The following is a 19660-nucleotide window of genomic DNA, read 5'->3' as shown; positions in this document are numbered from 1 at the left end:
TAAATTCAGACAGTTAGCTAGACTATCTGTCCAATTTGAGTTTTCTTCCGCATGACTATTTTGCAGCGGCTCTGTGCGGAGCTTAGCTCGACCCATGACCATGACAGTTGTGATTGGTTTAAGGAAATGCCAATAAACCAGAGCATGTTTTTCTCCCATCCTGGAACACTGTGTGGAGTAGCCAGACCCTCCTCCTCTCCGCAGCGTGTGGATGGTCTTGCAAATCGAGACTAGACAGAAGTAAACTGCGATCAGACGATAACGCCCCAGTGGTTGTTTTTACTCATGTGGTGACAAAATGTTCCAATCAGGTGTGACAAGTGTACCACAACCAGTTAGAAAACAATGTCAGACAAATGTCTTCCCCGTTATGTGGAGAAACCTTGGACAGGATGAACAAATTGCCTGACAAATTGGTTGGCGAGATAAACTAAACTGTATCGTGAATGCTCCAGGTCTTTGCGGCAAACAGTCCTCATATTAAACTGATGCCATAAGAGAAAAATACAATAAATCAACTGTCTAATAGCTAAATAAACAACAGGACAACACAACCCACTTTGTACTCGCTCAGTGGTGATGTACCCTCGGAAAAACAACAGGTTTTGGCAACAAGTCTTCCTGTGACCCAGTAAAACCATGTCCTAACCTCATGTGCTTCACAATACAGTGTTCCATATTGAATACAGAGTGGTACACTAAGTGCACACATCCAGAGAGCAGGAACAGCTCGATCAAGTGCCCAAATGAGAGGCATGTCATCTGTCAATGCTCACTAAAGAATGTGAGTTGCATCACTACTGTATCTGTCGCTTGCATCACTGCTGAGCTATAGTGCATGTGGCTGTGGCTTATCTCAATCTATATTTGAGCAAGTAGTCTATTACTTTTTTTCCCAGATAAGAGTGTGTTGTCATTTATCAAAGCAACAATATAAAAAAATGTTTAGTACAATTTATTCCCATGTGTTTTAGATAAATAAGCATGTACGTTATTTTGGAGACACTGGAAGGCAGAAGCACATTACTGTAATGAACACAGTAGCTTTCTGCAAGTTTATCCTGTTGCACCTAGTTGGAGCCAAGCCTCTAAAACTCCTGCCCCCTTAGTGTAAAGGTACTTTATTGTCACATACACGTAGTAAAATTCATTCTCTGCATTTAACCCATCCCTCAAGGGAGCAGTGGGCAGCCATTTACAGCCCCAGGACCAACTCCAGATCTGAGCCAGTGCCTTGATCAAGGGAACTGACTGGAGAACCTAGTACAGGGTGATGGTGGGGGGGAAACCAGAGCACCGCGAGGAAAGCCACGAAAACATGGGGAACATACGAACTCCACACAGAAAGGCTCGGAACGACCTGGATTCAAACCCAGAACCTTCTTGCTGTGAGGCCACAGTGCTAACCATTGTGCCACCATGCTGTAATGTCTCACAGGAGAAGATGCCCAGAATACTGATCCTGTAAAACCATAAAAAGTGAAAGAAATGAAATTGATGAGGATCAGTGATGAAAACCTTCTGGCTTTGTTGATGTTTCCATCCATCTTTTTTAGCTCTCTTATCGCAGCACTGACTCACTGTATTTGTTTTTTTTAATCATCTTTTATTCTTTTGCCTCAAAACATGTTTGTTTGACTGCTTTTTTGGCCCATGTCATAAACAACACACTGCGTTTTCTGATCATACACATGATCTTGGTCTATATATCTATATATATTTTTCTATTAAACCTCTATTAAACAATTATTCTGTGCTGCTGCTGTTATTACTCACCGTGACTAAAGATTTATCATGAACCCACTGTAACATGCAATACAGTCTTGGCACCTTTTAACTTCATCCTGTGTTTTCACGTGGAGACGTTATTACAGTATCCAACCTAATTAATTAGGATGAACAACAGGACAGGCTACAGCCACTAGTCATAAAGGTACGGTATATTGTCGGCTTCATCTCCAATTTGACCTGCTAATTCCATTATTTCTTTGGCCTATTGTCGATTACAATAGGTTTTAACGGTGCACACGGCCTCAGGTGAACTTTATCAGCATGACTCATTTATTTCCTTTTGTGTAACGGGGATACACGGTATTGCCAAAATGACAAACTCAAGAAAGATGACCAGAAAAACAAAAGTCTTCATTTGGCAGTTAGTTTGTTGTAGAAATATATATATATATATATTTAAAAACAGCTTATTTTGACCTGCTGGCTTCCATCAGGTCAGAGAAGGAAGAAGTTCAGAAAATAAATTGTATGATTATACTAACAGAGAGAGAGAGCGAGAGAGAGAGAGAGAGAGAGAGAGAGATGTGTGTGTGTGTGTGTGTGTGTGTGTGTGTGTGTGTGTGTGTGTGTGTGTGTGTGTGTGTGTGTGTGTGTGTGTGTGTGTGTGTGTGAGTGGTTGAGGAGATAAATACTTTCTGGATCTCTCAGGTGAGTCCCGCCTCCCTGCACGCAGCTGATTGGATAACAAGACTCATCCTCTGCTTTCATTGGCTGTATGTCGACCGGTAGCAGGTCCATACTTGAGTGAGCTCAGGTAAAACCTACCTGAGCAACAGAAGAGAGGGAGGGATCTGGAAAGGTACGCAGCTTTCAGCTTCAATAAGGCGCATTTAGCAGTAATAACTCTTTATGTAGCCTACTTATAACTCAAATTCACAGGAAGATATATTTTTATAAGTAATTTTTACAATGGCAGCGAGGGTAGGACTGGCCATGAATCCACCGCATACGACAGAAGAAAGGGCGGTTTTCACTCAGCTGAAGCCGGTGAGGATGCCGGCAGCGGACGGCGTTGAGGATGGTTCCGTGTTTGAGGACGTCAAACCCGGGGTGAGAGTCTTCGCCGACCCGCTGAGGAAGGCCTGGCTCCGGGTGAACCGGAGGCCCGGCCTTCCTGGGTTTTTTAATCACTGTTCATTATTTCTTTTGCCTTCACTTTCATGTTAACGGACAGTGTGGCTGCAGGTGCTGTTCAGTCGAAATATAACGTCGTTTTGAGGATACCCAAGCTGCTAATAACCATTGATTTACAGTTAAGCTGCATGTTGTGCACATTTTTCTTTTTTACATTTATCAAGCTGCTTTTACCTGTCAAAGGAAACCGCTCACCTGTACAGACAGGCAGGTTAAAGTCCTTCACAGACACCGGACATGTTAGAAAACGCAGGTAAAGTTCACCTGGAAGCTTTACAGCAACTAGTGGCAGTTCTGCAAACTAGCAAACTTTAATTGTAGTTCTGTAATGTAAGGGAGATTTATTTTAGTAGGCCTATATTTGGTTTGAAGTTGCTATGAATTGATGTTGTTTTAAAGATTTTATTAACACAATGGCATTCACACACACTCAAGACACCTATTGATTGCATTTATTCTAAATATGCTATTTAATTACATAGGCCTACTGTCACATACAACATATTTATGGGAAAGCAACAACAAGCTTGATGTCATTCGTAATTGTTTGAGTGTATTTGCCCACAAAAAAATCTACTGTGTTGTTGATATAAATGTATTGTGAAGTTAATACCCTGCTGGCTTTTTCTACTTTGACTATTACACACACACACACACACACACCACACGGCTTGGTCGGAGAGGAGCTAAAGACACATGAAGCTGCTTGTTAACCATGGCCTCTTCTCCATCCATCATCGCATTCCTCTGTAGATCTGTCTGTCCAAGATTATCAGTGAATACTTGTCACTTGTCTGATGCCAGATATGAGCCTGAACATTTCAGAAAGTGTCTTGTTTTATCAAAGGATGGCCTAATCAGTCGCAGAAAATTAGTAATACAAAAGTATTTACAACACTGTACGACGTCCCTTACCACCTTCTTTTGTTAAACGCGATCACAGCAGAGACATGACAACTGCATTAAAGTTAAATGGCTGTGAATTGTAGATCAATCCTGCATGGTCACAACAGAGCGCAAACTGTAACCAGAAGCCTGCGTAAGGTGCTGAGTTTGGCCTCCTGCCAGGTGTTTGGTAAACAGGTGGCAGACCCTGAGACCTGAGTCTAACATTGGATTTGATAGGTTAAAGATATTTGTTCACTTTGCTCTTTTCTATTCTGGTAGTGCTGATGCATGTGGATATGATGCACTCTTTTTCACACAAAGCATCATCAGTTGAGTAGGCCGGGCGCATGCTGTTGAATATTTTGCATACATAAAATGAAAGCGGTCACAGGCTGTTTCATACTGACTTTGTTGGCATTGACGACTTGGCAGGTGCGATCATAGAAGCTAACCAACATTTCCTCGCAGCAGTCAAACCTATCTGTTTCTGCATGTCTGTACAATTTGTCTTTTAAGTTAAGTGGGCATTGTGCAGCAGTGTTACTCAGATACTCAATCTTTTTGGATCAGGAGTTTGTCTTGTCTTGTATAAGTACCTAGCCACTTTATCATACAACTAGCATAACTCTAGTATTTTTATATGTCTTCTATCTATGCACGGTTTGTATAAATTGTCGCTATTAATACAATTAAATTGAATAGAATACCTTTATTTATATATTTAAAAAACTTTTGCTGCTCAAATATTAAATAAACTAAAACAGATATAATAATAGAAATGCACAAAAAGGCAAAGGCTGAAGCCACATCTTATTATGCCTGCCCTTCTCTCAGCACCCTATTCCATAAATCACAATGTGATGCAGCTGAAAAGGTGAATGTGCATGAAGATTGTTTCTCAAACACATTCCTCACAGATCACTCAGGTCGTTCTCTGTCTGTCTTGTTGTTTTTCCAGTCGCTTTCTCACTCACTGTCCATTTCATCCCTCTTTCTTCTCCTAATTTTGTTTCACAGACAGGGTTTCCCACTCTTCTTGTCTTTTTTTCTCGCTTAATTCTTTTCCTTCTCTGAGACTGGGTCTTTGTGTCATTGTGTTGGGGTTTAAAGAGCGCTTAACTGAGCTGGTGTCGTGACAGCAGTATGTTGCCCGACCTGTCTGAGCAGGGCCCGCATCTCCGTGGGCCGCCTCGAGGCAATAGGGAGGATCATAAAGGCCGACCTCATGAGAAAGTCAAAGCAGCAGTGAAAGGCACCAGGACTGTAGTTGTCTTCACTGTTTTCTATCAGCGTTTGTGTACGCCAAAGGATTTCTTTACCTGTCTGTAAATGGACTCGCCGATCTTTTAGTTTGCGTCTGTTGCACCTAATGGAGTTTTCCACAGTTTTTAAATGTGCCAAAGTTTCTAAGGAGGCTGTTAAAGCGGTTCAATCTTGAGAAGATGGAGTAAAATTAAATATAGCACACTTGGAGTCTTGAGCTTTTCTAAGAGTTCTAGTGAAGGGGTTTTCTTTTTAAATATTATGTATTGATTAGGGCTGCAACTAACGATTATTTTAATAATCAATTAATCTGTCTTATTTTTTCAATTAATCGATGAATCGGATAAAAAAAACAAAAACATTAATTTACATCGACTCAATACATACTTACATACTTGTTGTTTTAGTTAATAATTGTGTACACACGCGCACACACACACACGTTCACTTATTCATTAAATTATTACCATCATTGTAGTAAGTGCAAGTTAAGTTCATTTGTACACCACATTTAAACACAGCTTAAGATGACCAAGTGCTATAAAAGAACTACAACACACACAAATATATTTGTCAACAATAACTGATATGGGATAAAGCACAGAATATATACATGATAACAGATTGAAAAATTAATGGGCCAAAAAAGGCGAGTGAATAAAAACGTGTCTTTAGTCTTGCAAATTATACCACCCCTGCTTTACTACTGTTATTAACGAGCTAACGCTAGCTCATCATGCTTGTCAAGCTGGATAACGAGTAAATACCACACCAGCACCAGAAGATGGACGTTACGTTCCTCACTTCAAAATGGAACAAAAGTAGGATTCTGTAGTGACTTTACCCTGCTGTTTCCTCCGCATCAAGGACTCCAACATGTTTGTTTTAGGAGGTGCTGAATCATCACCGTGGTGCGCCTGTGCCATGCCATGTCGCTTTTGCTTATCTTGCAATTAACACGTTTTCAATTTATGTAGTGTGAAATGCTCCCACACCTTGGATGACTTAGGTCGAACTGATTTCTCTGCCTCCGCCATGTGTTTCAGAACAATGTTACGGGTCTCTCCGGTCTCTCTCCATATTTCCTCTACACCCGCTCTGCTCTTTTTTCTTTTCTTTCACGCCGCGCCGCTCCGCACGGCACTCAACTCAATTGCTTTTATCTGCGCCACTGAGTGGCGTGCCACGCGACACAACAAATCGATAATGAAATTCGTTGCCAACTTTTTTAATAATCGAATTTGATCGATTCGTTGTTGCAGCCCTAGTATTGATATATTGGCCATTTGGGTTCAGCGTGACATGCTCTAAACCTAGCACTGACATTATCACCTCCTTTTATCTCTGTTATGGCCTGTTATGATCACCAACCCTTGAAGGAAATCTGACTTCTAAGCTCCTAAATGCTCCACCATATTGACCAGCTAATCACTAACTTTTATGTCTGCCATGTGGTGCTACGTAGGCAGGTAGTGTATTAGCTATAGGGCTGGGTACCGAATTCAATACTTCTTAGGCCAGTTTCAAATGCCTCTTCATTCAATACCAAATTTCAATACCTAAAGGAGTAAATCTCATCAGCGTCAGTGAGCCAATAAGCATACAGCATGTTTGAAAAAGTATTGTTTAGGAATTGGTATCGAAGTCACGGTATTGGTATCGGTACGCATATCGAAATTTTTTGAACGATACCCACTCAGCCCTAATCAGCTATCAGAGCTTTTTTCCTTAAAACACCTGTCTGCTGCTACTGGAAATGAGGTTGATGAGAGCTAAGAAAGTGGACCAAACATTAAAGTTGCAGGCATCAAAACCATAACAATGCATTGAAAGATGCTAAAACGTCTGTAGAGTTGAGGGGAACTGCAGAGTCAGTTGATAATACTCTGTTGGTTCACCACTATGAGCCACCCCTTTCACATTACACATAGTCATTTAATCCGTTGTTAATATAAAGATATCAGTTAGTGCAGCTTTAAAACAGGAGCAGTAGATGCTTCTCTTGCATAACTCCAATCAATGGAGGAATCGCCTGTTTTTAATGAATCTGTGTTTGTATAGTGCAGCAAGCAAACAATAGAGCTCTATAGCAGTGGCATTTAACTACACTGGTACTAAATCTGCTTGATGAGTTTGGAGATCTAACATGGGTGACCAGGGTCATGATTGAAAGAGGTCAACTTAGAGGTCCAGTATTTGTTATGTTTGGTCTGTGATGTTTCTGCACTGAACCGACATCAGCTGGATTGGAATTAATGTCATTCGATGGTGGAACATGTGTTAGTTACAGGGCTGCAACTATTATTTCCATTATCGAGCAATGTGTTGATCAGTTTAGTTTGATTACATTATTAGTCATATAGTCTATAAAACATCAGAAAACGGTAATAAAATGCCCAGCAAAAGTTCCCAGAGTCCAATGTGACGTCTTAAAGATGCCTGTCAGTCTTTTGGAAGATTATCCTTGTACTGTTCTTCCAAACAGTGCATGTTTATTCTGGAATTAAACTGTTCATGTACCTCAGCAGTAATGACAGAATAAGTAACTGATATGAAACTTATTTCCAGATTCTTTTGTTGTTAAATCACCAATGGGTTTCCTGTTAGACGGAGCATAGACAGGGGAAGTTACAGAGTAACTTCATGGCGTACAGATCAAGAGTGTGTTGCCAGTCACACCTAATGATTCCTGAAGATCAATACTCAGATATGGTTTAAAGTGGTTTTCAAGATGTTTTTTTTTTTTTTTTTTTTACATCCTGGGATTGTACTGGGACCTCACTTTTGTTTGAGTTTATGCCTCTGATGTCATGGTTTTGACCAGACTGACCCTCTTCTACATGTTTTCCTGTCATGTCAGCCTTCCATTCGGGAATTGTTCATTGTTCATTCCCGGGTCTTTTTTAGATCACTGTTGCTGTCCAATGAAATGGTTTTGGTTTGCCTAATGATTTGACTTGCAGAACAACACACGGCTGCTTTGCATCTGAGCAGGTGTCTGCTGACATTGAGTCTCAGCTCGCAGAATCTCACACTGATTGGTGATGGGTTAGGGAAGGAAGATTGAGCTAATTTAGACTTTTTTGTCTTTATGTTTTGGACACTGGGTTAGAGGCAAAAGGACAGTTCCAGTTTCTAATGAAGGAATTTGTGTTGGGCTCTCTTTTTGATGGAATCATTGATTTGGTAGCAAATAAACACAAACTATTGCTTTCAACTGTTCATCAATACATAAAAACTGTATAAACTAACAAACCTACTAAATTTTTCTGCATATTATCTCACATCCTTCCAGAATGAACTGATATGACTTTTAAATAAATCATATAATCCTCAGAACCACGTAAACACCTTAAGTAAAACAAAAAAACAATGGCTTTTGTGCACATTTAAGTTATTTTTTCCGCAGCTTTTTCTGAGGTTTTTTTCAGCTGTGATGAAGCTGCATGATGTTGGCAAAAAATGTCATTACTGGCTGATGAACAAGCATTTTATTATATCAGCCTTATACATATGCAGACCCATAAAGCAGACCATAATAGTGTGATCCTCCTGCAAAGTGTCAGTTCACCAGCGGATCGAGCAGAGATTTATCATTTGACTCATGCTGTTCTCTGTTAGAAACGGTCTGCTGATGTCATCTGTACCCATCATGCTCGGCTGTGTCTGTGTACAAGACAACACACGCAGCCCGCAGGCAGTCCTGTTCTACTGTTTCCTAATGCCTGTGGTCTGCAAACTCATCTACTGAAGCTGCAAAATCTCTTTAATGACTAGCACTGTTAACCCTTCACTTGTCTGGACAAAACAATAGAAATTGCTCCGGTGAATAAAAACAAAAGGTGAAATCATTTTGTGGTGAGACAAGAAATCTTTCAGTGTCTCTAAACATTTAGTTACGTACAGGAAGTGGATGTTCGTCCACATCGTCCCAACAAAGTTCCACATTGTCTTTATTCCAGTTTCTTCAGGCAGTTTGAACTCCTTAGAATGTAAAGTAATGCAATTGTACATATATCCTTATGCACAGCGATTATTCATAAGTATCTTGTGACATTTGAAATCAAAATACCAGTAGAGGAACTTTAACACCCCACGCCCTCTTACTGCATTTGAGAAGGACCTTTTTTTGTCTTGTGGGACAATATAGAACAAAGAGTGACAAGAAATAAGAGACCGAAATAGAATGATGCAGGAGAGAGGTTATTGTTTGGACAAACGTGAATATAATGCTGCAGTTCTGTTCCAAAGAGTTCTGTCCCGAAATTATTTGTGTTTATACTATGATTAATGGCAAAGAAGAGCTTTTGAGACTGAGTTAGAGAGGTGTGTTAGTTCATGTTTCAGCTCATTATGATTTAAAAGGGCTGAAGCTAAGATGCTCCATAAAGTAATTAACACAACGAACAAAGTTTGCTGAGAAATTTCTCAATCGGCCAACACAGGTATTTTGGAACGTGGGATTACTGTCAACCATGAAAACACCTATACACCCATACATAAATATTATACAGTATAAACCGTGTTAACACCAAGCAGTTCAGTTTGTTGCACATTAGAATCATTAATTTTGCATTTCCATTAGCAAAAGTTGTGGATAGTATGTGATACTATTTTTGGCACCACCTCGGTCGAGGTTCCAAGCAAGCAAGCTGAGCCAATACTAGAAGGTTTAGTTAACACACTGCACTGATTGGTCAGAGAGAACCGTCACTAGCATCACACAGGACATCCTGCACGAAGCCATCATTTTAGCTACCGATAGTAGCGATCCCAATTTTTTGATTCACTCGACCTAGATTTTTTAAAATGGTAGCCTGCAAAACTACGCCATACAGTTCACTGTACAATTGACAAAGTGAGGAGATTTCTCTGTTTGGTTGCTGGTGAAAGGATTCAGCGAGTGTTGCGTTGAAGATGTCATGACAGTTTCATGCGGCGGCGCCACGGCGATTAGCTGAGAATACCCCCTACACTGAGGGGATACTATCCGCAGTGGAAAATGAAAAGAGAGTTTGGTTTTTGCACTTAAGTATAATAGAAGTAGCAAATGATCACATGTTTAACATTGAAGAGTTAAAGTGGATTTTGGCCATCCAGCAATTAACTCTTGTCTTTACTCTTCACTGTCCTGTGAAGCCAATGCAAGCCTCCATATCTCTTCCTCCATTAGCGGCCATAAAACATTCACCACAGTTTCAAAGGTTTTGTTTTTGCTCCGATGACCCTGTCATGATTTCTGCTCTGTTGATTCACAGCGTGTAGACTGACGAGGGCCCCTGACACTATCAGTTCTGTTTTTTTATGGAGATCCAAAGGCGAATGGCCACCATTTTTCTGCATTCCTAAGAGCCATAAAGGCAAACTGGAGTGCAGACGCAGCCATTTGTTTTGTAATTAGCAAAGGAAAATGTCTGATCAAGATGGCAGACCTTGTAGTTTGGAGTCGTTTAGGTCAGAGAAAGAGGAGAGGGGTCAAAGGGTTGTTTTTATTATTTTTCTGTATTAGGATAATTGCTTCATTATGAGGCTGACATGGGTAGATGTGGTGTAACCATCTGTTGAGGATTTTATTGACATCTGATTTTATTAACAGATTTAGTTCTGATATGTAAGATCCACCAGCCAATTCATTTGTTCAATGTGGGAAGAGACAGGTTGGTTCTTTTGACAGGTGGGGAAGTGGCAAGTGTGGGAAATTACAGAGATGCCGGTTGACCCTTGTGATTACGTTATGGCATCAGTGAACGTCATGTCTGCTTTTTTTTTAATCAGGCTGTTGTGTGGTAACAATATGCAGACTTTTCAAAATCCTATCAGCTGCACTCAACAATAATATAACCGTCAGCAAAAGCAGACGAGATGTTCAGTGTGGTGGATTACTGTCCCACGCAAGAGTCTGCGAGTTGTTTTTCAGACTGTTGGTGAACTGAATGGAAACTAGTGGCTGTAAGCCAAACAAAAACAACATAAAAAAATCTAAAACACTGATATGACTGCTGAAATAGATTCCCTGTGCAGTAAATGGGGCTAAAACATGAAGGTTCTGTAAGGATGGATGTCATATTGGCTGGACGTGTGGAAACTCCCACTCCATCCCATAAACCTGAACAGAAGGTAAGATAAGAGACTGACTGTTATCAGGCAGAAGGATTCATAGCAGAGCAGTTGTACATGTTCTCCAATTATTAACTAAGTCATGGCCCGAAGATATCCTACATGTTTACCACATAAAATGATACAAAGACGTTTTGAATTGTAGTTCATCAACTAGTTTCCTTTAAGGTTGCCGAGCCTCTTGTGTAATGTTTTGGGGACTGTTAACATTACTAACAAGGCTCTTTTAAAAATACTTAAAAGACAAACACCCACACCTTTTTATTGAAAATGGCAGAGTTTGCCTTTAGCTGTGCTATAAAGCTAGTGGCTTATAAATACATCAAATACAAAATTTGGTGCCGTTAGACCGTCATTTTTAGGAGATTGTTTTTGTGGATTTATTTTATTTTGGGTGGAGCTGCTACTTCATCTCATAGCCACACATAAATTGAGCTAAGCCAGGCTAACCCGTTAGTACATCTTCGAACTGCGTGCAGACATAAATAAGGGTGTCCATAAGTTTGTTTGAGGTTTAAACTTCAAAACAACTTAAAAATGTAAATTTTTGGTGCAATGCAGCCCCCGACTCACTGATAAGGAAACTGCAGCAGCATCCTCTGTTGGCAACATCGACCTTTCTCTGCACAATGACGTTTTTGCATGAACAGCACAGAAAATATAAATATAATAGGCTAAATAGGGAAACGTCAATAGCGAGAAAAGACACAAGCATTTCAGAGAGCGGCGGTTGACAGCAAGAGGGATCAACAGCAGGGGAAGTGACCAAGGGCACCCAAGGGTTACAGCTGCCAGCAGCACAGGGCCTGTTTGTGTCCTGTCCTGAAAGGCACACAGGAGCTCTCAGTGGGAAGGAAACCGTAAATATCCAACACTTTAATTTCACCGAGGACTCAGATTGCACTGATGACAAGGCGGTGTGAGTTCACCAGCGATAAAAGATTTATTAGCCTTACGTGCACAAATGAATAAACACACAGACACACGTATTTACACAGATACTTAAGCATACACACATAAAACAAATATACAAACCGAGACACATGCATATGCAATACCCAAAAAAATGTGCTGCATGTTTTTTCTGTTTCTACTGAATACCATTTGAAAAAGATGTGTTGCTTTGTTTTCAAACTATAACTGTTGCAAATACTGACAACTGATATTATGGTGAACTGAATATGCATTTATAATTAAAACTCTGAAAAGCCTAAAATTATTTAGTCGACAATAAAAGCAGAAACAAAAATTTCAAGACCACATTAAAACACATCACATGACACGCATACACATTTATACAGTATTACACACAAAGAAGTGTGTGTGTGTGTGTGTGTGTGTGTGTGTGTGGTGCTGACAGTGCTGGCACTTGAAGCAGTGCTGCAGAATAACAGTGTTGAAAAAGGCCTTCTCTGCTGTTTTGTGCCTCCTGTTCAGCTGCTGAACACGACCTCGAGCACATCAGCACCTCGTTAGGTCATTTGTCCCAAATCATTTGATTCAGTCCACTGTACACTGGGTTATGGTTCTCTATGGGTTGCAGTTCACACAGTTCACCTCCCATTGATAGGTCCCGAAACTCAATGTGGTTCTTAATAGCACAAAATGTACAGAAAGGTATTCAAGTTAGTTAGAATAAGCTGCATAGATTTGATGATCTGCCTCCTTTTTTCTCCCATTTGATCAGTGGTGGAATGTAGCTAAGTGCATTTACTCAAGTACGCTAACTTAAGTACAAATTTGATGTACTTGTACTTTACTGAAGTCTTTTCTTTTCATGCCACTTTCTACTTCTACTCTACTACATTTCAGAGAGAAATATTGTACTTTTTACTCCACTACATTAATCTGAGTTACTACTTTACAAATTAAGATTTTTGCACACAACACATATATAAAATACGATGTTTGATTATAAAATAAGCTACCCATCAACTAAAATGATTAGCAAATTAAACACTGAGTTAATTGACAGAACTGTTTTGATCGTTTCCAGTTTCTAAAATGTGAGGATTTTTCTGCATTTAGTACTTTTACTTTTAATACTTTACGTACATTTTCCTGATGATCCTTAAATACTTTTACTTAAGTAGCCTTTTCAATGCAGGACTTTTACTTGTAACAGAATATTTTTACAGTGTGGTAGTAGTACTTTTACTTAAAGTAAAGGATCTGAATACGTCTTCCACCACTGTATTTGATGTCCGTATAATTGAAATATATATATATATATATATATATATATATATATATATATATGCATGCCTATGTAAATATACACGCTTTTTTGTTTGTTTTTCTAGATTTAATCAAGGACTAATAAAATCAAATGATTAAGATCATTTTCACTAAGCATCATCATTTCTAAATTAATTTGTTGATTACTGTTATCTTAGCCATGATAAAAAAGTAAAGAGTAACCTCTCAATTAAACATGCATTCAGTAACACAACTGAGGAAAATTAGTGTTGTGATGAAAAGCTGTCATTACGTCCGTGCAGCAGCAGCAAAATGTTCAATGTGTTTCTTTGAATTCTGCGAGTTTGTGTGCAGCTTCCTGATCAACAGTTACTTTGAATCCATTCTGATTTCCTCATCAGATTAGCCGCCCTCATTCACGCTTCAGTATCAGTTTCATAATTAACTCACTTTTTTCTCTTTCTTTCTCTCATTCCCTTCTTCTACTCTTTTTTTTTTTGCTGTCCCTCCTCCCCCCCCTTCATCCTTTCTTCAGCGCTGTGTGTCTGTTGTCACTCTGTAGATCAGATTTGTCTGGCAGGTCTATTTTTACCTGACAGTGTTTAAGGTTCGCTATGTCTTTCTCATGCCTTCAGCCTTTATTTTGGTTTGGTTTGGCTTGTCTTCACGCAGCAAACCACTTCCATCAACCACACCCATGGAGGGAACTCTGTTTGTGTGTCAGTTGCATACCTGTGTGTGTGTGTGTGTGTGTGTGTGTGTGTGTGGTCTCTGCAGCACAGATTCTGAACATAACGGCCTGTGCACCTCTAAAGGAGTGACTTTCTGCTTCACAAACTCTGAATAACACACATACCAGTTAATCAGGATTGAGATCAGATGAGGCCTTTTTTTTTTTTTTACTCATTTATTGTCAGTTCAGTTTAGTGCGTGGAAATACCAGTGAAAAGAGTTTTGTGCAAAAATAACCAGTATGTCAGATAATAGTGTGTTCATATGACACCACCATACTCACCTGCAGCAACCAAAGTGACAATCACAGGTCAAATTTTGTAAGCTCGCAGTCTAAAATGAAAGACCTTTTCTTTACTTGACATGTATTGCATTGCAGCTTTACACGTTTTTTGTGGCTTGATTGCATCTTTATCATATTATTATAAGATTATATTATTCCAAATGAAATGGAAATGTACACGCACCACTTCCTGTGTCAAGCAACAGTTGGACTGTGCGATCTTAAATTAGTAAAGGGAAAAGCCTTTAACTGTGTAGGTAGTAGGTAGGCGGTTTTTTGCGACTCCAAAACTTACCCAAAGATCAGCTGATGAATGCCGTTTAAAAAAGAAAAGAGCAATAACATCAATAGCTCTTCACTGTTTGCTTTTATGACTCGACTATTTGTAGATTGTAATTCCAACCTAACACAATATCAGTTCACTGATTAATACATCTCCAAACATGCAGCAGGTGCTTCGACTTAGAGACTTAGACTTCTCTTTATTGATCTGTAGCCCATTAATCTCACAAAATAATTACAGCCGTTAAACAAGTACTCCAACCAAATACTGCACCCAAAGGGAGCTGCTGCTGCTGCTGCTGCTGTGGATGTGTCGACAGTGTTTGGCAGTGATGGTGCAGCATTTTATACAGTGATAGTTCTCCTGTATTGAAAAGAATTTTCCTGCATAGCTGTGGTCATGTTCTGGAGCTTTATTCTCTTAAGTTGCCGTTTGGCACCAATCAACATTTAAAAAATACATACAGGGAGAGGAGAAATTCGGACTTGGATACAGACATTGACATAGAATAGACTAGGATTTATGAGTTTGAACAGCCACAATCCAGGACACACCTCAGTGTTCATGAACTAGTTGGCTCGGGTGTTCTGTTTACATGGCAGTGAGCTCACCTCTGACCACTGACTGAAAACAGGTTCATACTGGTGTAAAGCAAAATGCATGGTAAAGAATTTGGGAAATCACTTGCAGGTTGTAGAAAATAACTAGTTATACACCCAGTCCCAAGGAATTTACAATAAACATTGTAGTAAATTGCAATTGAATTACACATATTGAACTCTTCCTTAAACCTTCTCTCTTCTTTGTTTCTTTTCAGATTCGATTAGAGTTGGACAAATACCTCCCCCAGGTCAACAGTCCTCTCTTGAGTAACTTGATCGACACTGTTGACAAGAAATACAGACGAGATAGCGCCTCTGTGGTTGACGAGTTCTTCTCAGAGGACAAAACTGCTGCCCCTTACAGCCTCAACATCAACGTCATCCTTCCCAGCACCACACACCTCCGCACAGGCCTCTACCGGTCTAACCCCAGAACTTTCATGGCACAGCAGATCAAGATAGAGCCCGGGCTGGAGGTGCCCTGCTCCGTCCCCACCCAGGCCCTGCCGGACTTCACCTCTGTCTTCACCGTGCCGCCTGTAGTCAACAACGTTTTCATCAAACCAGAGATGAGCTCTGGAGGAGTTGTAACTGGGGATGCAGGGTCCCAGCAGCAGCACCAGCAGCAGCACCAGCAGCAGCAGCACCAGCAGCAGCACCAGCAGCAAAATTTGGATACAGAGCTTCACATTGGACCTCCGGCCCCCCAGTCGCAGGTCTATGCCCAAATGCCCATCACCAGCTGTGCTGACCTCACCATGACTCTGTCCCACGCCAGCCCGTCATCACATGCCTCCACTAGTGGCAGAACCATGCTGAATCTCAGCAACTACATGATGGCTGAGCACCAACTATCCCAGCACCATGGTTACTACCAAGCCTCTCCAGCCAACTCATCCCAGCACACAGCGCCCCACAGCCTGCCACCCTCACCCCCAAACTCTCAGCCAGGGAGCCCAGACGGTCAGGCAGAGCTGCTCAGCTTATCACCCCAACTTCAGCCTCCATACCTGCAGAGTATGGGAGGGATGAAAGTGACGGGGTTGTCCCCGCATGCCATGCTGATGACACATGGCCAGGGTGTCCTGACAGGTCCCAAATACAACAGGCGGAACAACCCAGAGCTGGAGAAGAGGAGGATCCACTTCTGTGACTACCCAGGTCTGTGTTTTATTTACATGTAACTTTACATCACAGTAAAACATGTTTGTCTTAATTTAAGAATCATTTTTCATTGAGTGAGATTAATAATTCTCCCTTGGGGGCAAGACACATCTTCGGTTTTAACAGTTCTTCTACTTTTTTAAAGGATTTTAGACTTCTAACAATGTCTTCAAACTAAACAGATTATTCTACCAGTTGCAAGATAGTGTCACTGAAATTAAAGCTTCATTGGCAGCATCTTTTCATTTACATACCAAACCTCATAACCTGAAAGCAACCGAAGATGGATGAAAAGGGCATTTCATGCACACAAACCCTTTTTCATTGTCAGGTTCTTACCTCATAGCTTTCCTGCTACATGGCACAGGTTGGCGACGCCACACTTTGCCTCTGTACTGTGCACCTTGCAGTGAGCACGACATGTACCACTGATCACATGTAGAGCACCTTGGGCAACATTCAAAACAGTTTGCACTCAAATATCTGCCCATACACGCTACTACTGTATACTTTTATTTTTAACACAATATGCATAATCAGAAGCTGGAACCCTGTAAGATTTTCTGGGCTTTCTTAACAGTTTGCTATACAAGTAACACATGAAAACAAGTTTCAACATAACCACTCCAACAAGTTGGTTCAAATTGCTCTCTACCAATGTCACTGTTATGTAAATAAACTTCACTCCCAAAGCAAAAGCACAAATGTGAATCTGTCAGTAATACAATGCCTCTCTCTTACATGTTACAAACTGAAACCAGGTTGCTAGCATTCTTGATAACATGCTGCAAAAACATTGATATCAATAAGTCATTTAGTCTATTATTCAGCCTTCAAGATTTTGATTAATTGGGAGTGCTTTTGTTGTTCCTGTGTTGTCTCACTGGGTCATGGGTGAAAAACAACTCAAGAAACGGAACATTTTCTTCTTCGGATAACAGCTTTATGGCCAACGTAAACTTTGCGTCAGGTGAGCACATTTCTGCTGTCAGCCTGGCTCATGATCTCTGTGATTTCTTTTCAGGCTGCTCCAAAGTTTACACAAAGAGCTCTCATCTGAAGGCACACCAAAGGACGCACACAGGTGAGAAAAATATTCTCTGGGGGGTTATCTTGAATTAGACAGACAGTTTCTTTGCCATGAAATATAATTGCACTTTACTGTCCGCTATCAGCTTTCTGATGGCTAAATCCATAGACTGTATCAAAGATGGACATAGTTTCCGTGTACTGAAAAGCCTAAATGAAGCTCAAAGTGGGCGGCTCCCGGTGGCTCCAGCTGTCGCCATCTTGGCAGTGTCTGATGTTGCCTAAGGACGCTAATTTAAAAATGGGCAAAGAGGTGGAGCGTGAATGGATCTGAGGCGGGCCTTCAGTCTCCTGTGATGGCAAACACCTGTCACTCAAAGGGGCATGCCCTTAATTATGCATAATTTTAAGCCTTGATGTTATTTAAATGAGTGAGTTATAAAAAAAAAAAAACTGTACAGTTATCTCAACTAGAAAGTTCGCTATAGGGACCAAAACCGTTCCTGACCAAAGCCAGTCTCAAGTGGTCATTCAAGGAACTGCATTTTTCGCCACTTCCGTGTTGGCTTCATTTATCAGCACCGGAAGTTGCCGCTTGGGTAATTCTGAATGGTCTTTTCCAACTACTACTTTATCTGCATACAGTTTAGTCACAGACACTTTAGTAAAATCTGCATTTTTATCAAAATTGGTATGATTGGATGGGTTGTGGGGCGGCTAGTGGCCAAGTTACTGATGAATAAGCTTTTAATGGTGAAGTAGAAATTCTTCCTGAATTAACACAATAATCCATTCAACACAGTAGAGAATTATCTGGCTGATTTAGGTCTTATTCACCTACCCCATCAGTTGCAACAGATGACTGGATTTTCTGATTAGAGATTCAGTCACTGACTGACTGGCTGACTGGCTGTCTGATTGTAAATAGTACTAAATACGACTTTATATTCTTTAATGTAAAAAAAAAAAAAATGGCTTTCTCTTTTTGGCTTGTAAAAGAAAATAATAATAAAGATTTTTTTTTTATTAGTTCAGGCACAAATTCACATCTTTGTGCTGCCCTGTGAAATCACATTTATTCACTGTCTAGATATCCTAACTAATCCTCGGATTCAAAACATGCGACTGTCCAGTCACAATCTTACCACTGCAACCATTAAGCTCAGCGCTTAGTTGGCTTCAGCTTATTTATTTGTACGTTGCATATTTTGTCACATCGCCAGTTTCGATACGCCCAGTAACTTTAATAGAGGGGAAGAACATAATGAAGAGGAAAAGCAACGTAGAAACAACATTTAGTTTGCTCAGGAGTCTTTGTTTTTTCTCCGCCATGTTTATACATGCTCATACCTGTCCTCCGAGCTTCCCCAGAAAGAGAGAACAAAGAAGCGAGGGAGGAGGAGAAGGATGAAGGGAAGAGGGAAAAAAGAGGGAAGACGTCTTGTTAAAACGAAGGCCAAACCAGTTACTCCTGCTTTTCAGTCCCTTTTCTAAGGATGGAGGAGGAGGAAGGTGGGGGTTTGCAGAGTGGGGGAAGGCTGGTTTCGATGTGTTTCCCTTCTGTAAGATGAAACCTGTAGATTCCCAGGAACCTCAGACCTGGATTTTGGAGATTTACTCATGCGATAAAAGCCACAAGCTCCAGTATGACAACAGTGAGAGAAAAAGCGATCCCATGAATGAATGTGCAAATAGAAACAGATCTCTCTATGGTCATAAATAGATAAGATCAAACGTAATGGAAGTAGGGAAGTTGGGCTGTTGCAAAAGGATACAGCAGCGCAAAAGACAAAGACTGTAAAATATGCAGTGAGAATAGTTAATAAAACAATAAAATAAAGCAGTAAGAGAGTAGAGACAGACAAGTGTGCTGTTGACAATTTCAGTGCATATGTAAACTGTAAGGGAAATGTCATGTATGGATCATACTGGAGAGATTTGCATTATTAAGTTTACCAGCACACCAAGTGGCTGCTACACTGTTACCATGGTCCTCTAAGTTTAAATAATAATCTTTTGTTAAAATGAAAACTTTTCAGTATTTTATACAGTACATTCTCCAGTAGCCAGTATAACATGGTCAGATTTAACGCTCTCACTGTCACTGTATCACTTTGATATTTGACACTTATGATATTAAGTACCACGTGGTCAATAGTTGATTCATCTGTGATT

General features: G+C 40.3%; 1 protein-coding gene across 1 annotated transcript in view; it reads left to right on the top strand.

Annotated features, from left to right (window-relative positions):
* The first annotated feature begins 2545 nt into the window (after window positions 1–2545).
* klf5l (Kruppel like factor 5 like) overlaps window positions 2546–19660 on the top strand; it is a 30062-nt gene continuing 12947 nt past the window's right edge. Inside the window, exons 1-3 of the mRNA XM_078265285.1 lie at window positions 2546–2841; window positions 15508–16453; window positions 17481–17540. Of these exons, the coding sequence (XP_078121411.1) occupies window positions 2701–2841; window positions 15508–16453; window positions 17481–17540 (1147 nt within the window). The 5' untranslated portion in view covers window positions 2546–2700. The remainder of the gene's footprint in view (window positions 2842–15507; window positions 16454–17480; window positions 17541–19660) is intronic.

Source organism: Sander vitreus, chromosome 13, assembly GCF_031162955.1.
Source record: "Sander vitreus isolate 19-12246 chromosome 13, sanVit1, whole genome shotgun sequence".
Classification (NCBI taxonomy): Eukaryota; Metazoa; Chordata; class Actinopteri; order Perciformes; family Percidae; genus Sander; species Sander vitreus.
Note: the sequence above shows the minus strand (reverse complement) of the source record. Positions and strands in the feature narration are given on the sequence as shown.